This window comes from Varanus komodoensis, unplaced genomic scaffold (assembly GCF_004798865.1).
Source record: "Varanus komodoensis strain SLA01 unplaced genomic scaffold, ASM479886v1 scaffold102, whole genome shotgun sequence".
Lineage (NCBI taxonomy): Eukaryota > Metazoa > Chordata > Lepidosauria > Squamata > Varanidae > Varanus > Varanus komodoensis.
Window position 1 is genome coordinate 508,036 of NW_025335279.1, and position 6,617 is coordinate 514,652.

The 6,617-nt window shown below is 43.8% G+C and overlaps 1 protein-coding gene across 7 annotated transcripts in view; it reads left to right on the top strand.

Moving 5' to 3' along the window:
* TNXB (tenascin XB) overlaps nt 1-6,617 on the top strand; it is a 107,575-nt gene that overhangs the window by 43,863 nt on the left and 57,095 nt on the right. For 5 of the 7 annotated variants that reach the window (XM_044419345.1, XM_044419339.1, XM_044419343.1 and 2 more), the window contains 5 exons: nt 15-302; nt 2,004-2,285; nt 3,331-3,633; nt 4,000-4,287; nt 5,191-5,338. In XM_044419345.1, coding sequence (XP_044275280.1) covers nt 15-302; nt 2,004-2,285; nt 3,331-3,633; nt 4,000-4,287; nt 5,191-5,338 — 1,309 coding nt within the window. Of the gene's footprint in view, nt 1-14; nt 303-2,003; nt 2,286-3,330; nt 3,634-3,999; nt 4,288-5,190; nt 5,500-6,617 lie in introns of all 7 variants that reach the window. The other 2 variants (XM_044419341.1, XM_044419342.1) reach the window with 2 other exon arrangements.

The window sequence follows — 6,617 nt, forward strand, 5'->3', positions numbered from 1 at the left end:
CCTCTCTGTTGCAGCCCCATTGATGGAGAAACCCACTGCACCACTCAGGCTGGGGGAGCTGACAGCCAATAATGCCAAGCCGAATTCCCTCGATCTTTCCTGGACCGTTGAGGCTGGGAACTTTGACTCCTTTATCATCCAGTACCGAGATGCTCAGGGCAAAGCCCAGGCCCTCCCTGTCAACGGGGACCTGCGTTCTCTCCACCTGCATGACCTGGCTCCCTCTCACAGATACCAGATCAACCTCTATGGCGTCTCAGGCAGGAAGCGCCTGGGCCCCATCTCCACCGAAGCCGAGACAGGTCAGCAACCATCCTTCCAGGCCAGGGGAAGGGAACCAGCCCACAGGCCAGATCCGACTGCAGGGGCTACAGCGGCACCCTTTTCCCTGGACCTACACTTTTGTCTCTTTTGTCACTTTGAAAAGGGTGAAATGTTTCTCTTAAGGTTAGTGGTGGGAAACAAATTACACTGATCAATGCTGGTATATTGTTCCCACCTTTTGGGCATTGGCCTTACCTTCCACTGGAAAGTGGCCCGCAAGAACTTACCTGAAATGAAATTCTGCTGTCAGAATACAAGAGGTTCAACACTCCTGTGACAGGGGAAGGCTGTTCTTGTCAGCCTTGCTTGTGAGCTTCTGAGTGGCATCAGATTGGCTGCTGTTATAAACACTATATACAGCTAATTTAGCTGTGTTGGGTTTTTTGTGCCCCACTTTATCCAAATCAAAATCAAAAACAGAAGAGAACAAGATTTTAAAAAAGGTTTCCTTTAAGTTTGACTAGGTCAGCTGTTCATTTAAGAACTTGTTGACTTACAACAATCCCTGGCAGAAAGTAAGGTCCTTTCTTCCCCAGACCAGTTGGAAGAAAACACATTTTTTACTAATCTACTGCTAGTAACCTCTGTTTTCACACTGGATTCCTAACAAACTAGTATTTTGAGAGAGGGAGGCAAGGAGGTAACTTCTGCAGACTTAATTACAAGATTGGATCTTATCAGGAGTGGCTTTTTTCACGTTTTCATCAGTCAAGCTGCTTACAAACCAGTATAATGAGGTCTTCCTCAATGTCTTCTACCACTCCTAGCAGCTTTACCAAGGAGAGTGTGATCCCCCACCCCTGTGTAAGCTTGAAAAACTGAGTGATCAGTTGCCATCCAGTTGTCAGGTGACTCTCCCATTTGGAAATGGGCATTGCATCCACCTTTTCTGCTATGAGGGGCCCTTGTTGCCAGGTGAGAAGCTGGCTTTCTGAATCATGGGGAATGAAGGCAACTCTGATGGAACCAGATGCAGGCCATGGGTGATTTATTGGCCTTCTCTGCTGGTCTGATCCAGCAAGGAAATGGTGCATGGGTCGAGATAGGTCATGTAATCTATTTGAAGTTGGCATCCTTTATAACTACATTTAGATCATGCTTTTTTCCCTCTCCAAGGCCCCAAGGCAGCTTACAAGGTACACTTCCTTACCAAAGTTACCCTCACAGCAACCCTTTATTTATGGCTTATCTTAAAATAGGTGTTAAGATGTTTGCTGTTGGCATTTTTATTTACTCTCCTTTTTTGATCTTACAGCTATTGGCTTAAAATTATTACTGAGTTTTAAAAATCATTTTATTGTATTTTACTATAATTGTTTTTAGCTGCCTTGGAGATTGCTAGATAATGAACAGGAGTAATATTCTCAAAGGATAGTAATGATTTTACTGAAATGCCATTAACTGAACTCAGTAATGATGCTGTAATTTTATTACCAATGCAGATGTTCTGTCAACCAGTTTTTCCAACTCAGCCTTGTTAATCTTTATTAGAGAGTTCTAATCCACAAATTTCTTACCACTTTCTTAGCTTTCAGGTTCTCTGAGACTCTCTTCTTCTTTTCCATCCTACTAGGGGGAAAAAAAGGAACTCAGGAATAAATCTGACATTCCCTCAGCCATTTACATATCTCCTCCTAAGAGTTTAGCAACCATCATCCTTTCCTCTTGTTTATTTTTAGCTCCAGCAGCAGAAATGGAGAAGCCCAGCCTAGGACAGATTTCTGTCTTGGAAGTGACAGATAAGTCTGCCCGCCTTGCCTGGGATGTTGCTACTGGGACCTTTGACTCCTTTTTGATTCAATACAAAGATGCTGAAGGCAAACCAAAGGCACTGCCTATAGATAGGGACTCTCGGGAAGCTACTGTGTCTAACCTGGTACCTTCTCGAAAATACAAGTTCAATCTGTATGGACTTGTAGGCCGCAAGCGTCTTGGTCCTGTTTCCACAGAGACTGTAACAGGTGAGCAGTGAATCCAGAAATGTTGGCGTACTTTTCACTTTTGGAGTTGAAATGAATTTGAGCCAGGGGGAGTCCCAAGCAAATTTTCCTAACTCAAGCAGATATCCCTCTATTTCCAGTGCTCAGCTATGAGTACTGCTGCGTAGGTAGTCAAAATGACACCACCTGTGCTCAGGGTGGGGTATGCTAGGAGTTGTAAGTCATTCTTTTGTTTAAACGTGCATAGGATTACATCCTGAAAGGCAGAAAAGAACACTCCACACTGCAACATTTGTTCCAGGCCCAGTCTGTCTATCTGTCTGTCTTTGAAATCAAACCCAGCTCTAGGTAACAATTTGGGGCAATGCTCCTGTTGAGCAAAATAAATAAGGTAAATTTACTACTATTACCCTCATTGTTGTTATTGTTAATAATATTCCTTTTGGGAATGATACACGATTCCAATAAAATAAAATTTAAATTATTTTAAAAACTCTCTTCAATCTCAGATAAAAATTGAAAAACAACATTTTCAAAATTGTAGAAGTAAAAGTCAGATTCTGACTCTGCCACCAACTTTCTTAGATGTGGAAAAAATAATTTTAATTCAAGACATCTTATCCTTCTGGAATCTCTGTTGCTGTTGAAAAGTTTGTGCCATTTTCTGCTTACTGGCTATTTTTAACTTTAACTATGGTTTGGCTTCTGCAGAAAAACCCACTCAGAGTTGAACATTTACGGATGGGATCAGGAGGAAGTGTTTCTTGTCCCTGTAGTTGACAATCCTCCCAAACTTTTGCTCCAGTAGAGGGAGGAGTGGGCAAGAAAAAGCTGAGAAATCCAGAAAGGATTGGTGGTTGGCAGAAATGGGGTGGGATCAAAGAAAGGGACATGGCCTTCTAGAAAATCCCTAAGGGCCGGACTGAAGCCACAGGAAGGCTGGACTTGACCCACTGGCCTGAAGCTCAATAGCACTCTGCTAGTCCCAGCACCACAGCCCTTATTCTTTACTATAACTCAGTTCTAGTGCTAATTTCACCTTCGTCTTCTTTGCTATCTGTTGTAGCCTCAGTGATGTCAGAAAAGCCTGACAAGAAACTGACAGCACCACCCAGTTTGGGAGAACTCTTTGCCTCCAATATCACCAGTGACACAGTGCATTTGTCCTGGAGTGTCCCTTCCGGGAGTTTCGATTCCTTCTTGATACAGTACAAGGATGCTGAGGGGAGACCCCAAGTATTGCCCATGGAGGGGGACTCCCGTGAAGTTGTCATCCCTAGCCTGGCTCCGTCTCGCAGATATAAGTTCAATCTCTATGGCATCGCCAATCGCAAACGACTTGGTCCCGCCACTGCTAATGTAACCACAGGTCAGCTGAGTTAATATATTTGTTACAATATAAGCTGCATCCGTGCCAGCTTCACGGATCCTTAATAGGGCAGGTGTCAAGAACGTTGTGCATATGCATGACAGGCATAGTTGGGCACATCTTATAAGGGCCGCACTGACAAGAGTCTTCTAGAGTTCCTCTCCCTCTTCACTCTTGCAGCCTGCCTCTCCCTCTGGGCTGGGCTGCTGCAGTGGTGAGGAGCAGGAGCAGCAGCACATGTGGGGCCCCCAGAGGTGTCCGGCTATGTCGGTTCCTGATGCCAGGACCCTACAGCAGGACCAGAAATCCCAAGTGCCAATGAGGGCTGCTTAGAGCTTTAACATTTGTTTTGCATCCCTGCCACAGCGTCACTAAAGGAAGAAACTTTGCCTGAGCCTGTCCTGGCTGACCTCTCTGTCACAGATGCTACCAGCAGCTCAGCCCATCTCACATGGAATGTCCCCACAGGCAACTTTGACTCCTTCTTGTTCCAGTACCGAGACGCAGAAGGCAATAATCAGGCCCTGCCTGTGAACCAAGATTCCCGTGAGGTCACCATTCCCAATCTGGCTCCCTCCCAAAGTTACAGGTTTGATCTCTATGGAATCTTTGGGACTCAGCGTCTTGGACCCCTCTCTGCTGACGTTGTTACAGGTTAGCAGTTTAATAACCCAGCTTCCTGGTTTGGTAGAGTGCTTGTCCCCTTTCACCTTTGGGAATGCCAAGACTAAAAAAACTAAAAAATTAAGTGTTGCCAGAAAACTAGGTCTGTTTTGTGATTATGTATCAGGAAGAATCTACACACTACAGAGTTAAATGGGCTGCAAGGTAGTTTTAGAGTCGTGAATCCTAACTAAGGAGCCATAAGAATAAGGATGTGCGAGAAATTCTCTTTGGGTAGAAATTCTGCCGGATTCCCTGGTTTCAGCTCCAGCTTTGCAGCAGCCCAGAGTCTGAATTCCTAGCGAGTGCATCCAAGGTTCATGGGATGTTTGCCAGGAATTGAACCCCAAGCACTATGCATTCAGGCCCATTCTTTCTTGCATGCCACTGCTGCCAACAGCAGTGCAGGGGGAAGAAGGTTGGGCACCAGAAACGATGACTGGGGTAGGTTGCCAGTTCTGCAGAACTGAGGGTCTGCAGATGCTCCCAGACTTCTGCTGGGCTCATCCTGCTTCCTTAGACAGGGATGAGCACCGGAAGAAGTCCAAGAGGCAGGCGTGAATTGGTTTCCAGAGAGGCTAGGCACATCCCTACATAAGAATTACGGTTCTACTGAGGAGTTGTAAGAATTCCAGTTCTACTAAGGAGCCATGGGAATTGTAGTTACATGCAGGAGCTGGAAAATTCTAAAGGTGGTACCATAATATTCTAAGAAAGCTGCAAATAGTAAGATTTTTTAAGAGATTGTAGGGATGAAGGTGGCCACAACATTTTTTTTCCCCATTTCATTCTTTGCCTTCCCCTACCCTAGAGTCATTGTTTTGAATATTCCTTCATGGGGTGGTCAATACATTGAGCATTGTAACTTCAGTTGTTCTTTTATGGTCTTTACAGCAGCTTCTCAAGAAACAAAAGAGAGGTCAGGTGAGACCATTCCGACTCAGCCCACACTGGAAGAACTCTTGGTCTCAGATGTCACCAGCAATTCTGTCCGTCTCTCCTGGACTGTCCTCACTGGGAACTTTGACTCTTTCTTGGTCCAGTTCCGGGACTCCGAGGGCAAGCTTAATTCACTGCCTGTGGATGGGGAATCCCGAGAGGTCATTGTTCCCAACCTGACGCCTTCCTACAGATACAAATTCAATCTCTTTGGTGTCTCTGGTCGCAAACGTTCCAGCCCCATCTCCATAGATGCCACCACAGGTTAGCAGTAAAAGTAAACTTGATGTAGGTCTTTGAAACTACCTTCATAACATCTTAGAATAATAGAGTTGTAATGGGACAATAAGATCATATTGCTGTAACTATTGGGATGTTTTTCCTGATGTTCAGTCAAAATATGGCTTCCTGTTACTTGAATTAATTATCCTATGTCCTACATTCTGACATGATCAAGAAATGATCCTGGAACTCTTCCATGTGATGACCTTTCAAGGGTTTGAAAACCGCTGCCAGTTCTCCTCTCAGTCTTCTCTTCTCCAGTTCTTTCAGTCTTTCATTATGGGCCTTTTTCCATCATCCTGCTCATTTGTTGTCTTCCTCTGAACTTTTTCCAGTCTCTTTGCATCTTTCTTAAATGGTGTTGTCCAGAATCAATGCAGTACTCAAAATAAGCCCTTATCAGTGCGAGTGAGAGGGAACTAGTACTTCATGTGTTTGGAAGTGATGCTTCTATTAAAGTGATATTCCTATTCTATCATCATCATTATCATTATATAATGTGTTAATTACTAATATAATAATATATTGCATAGATTAGATAATAATTAATGATGATGATGATAATAGAGCCAGTGTGGTACGGTTAAGAGAGTGGGACTAGCTCAGCCATGGAACCAACTGGGTAACTTTGGGCCAGTCACAGACACTCAGCCTAACCTACCTCATAGGATTGTTGTTGTGGAGATAAAATTGGAAGCAGCAGGACAAGAAAGTTATAAGCCACTCTGAGTTCTTTAAAAAAGAAAAATAAGGTGGGGTATAAAATCTAATACATTAAAAATTCAGTATTTCTATTATAAAAAGTCAGCCCAAAGTGACTTTTTTGCAGCCACATCACATTGTTGACTTATATTGAGCTTGTCATTTACCACAATTCCAAGATCCTCCTTGCTTGCAGTAGTCTTGAGCCAAGTATTCCCCATCTTGGAACTATGTTTTGGTTTCATTTTCCTCAGAGGCATTCGTCCCCGATAAATTTCATTCTGTTCACTTCAGCTCAGTGCTCCAACTTACGAAGATCACTTTGAATTTTGTTTATCTTCCAGAGAATTAGCTATTGCACCCGATTTTGTGTCATCTGCAAATTCATAAGCATTCCC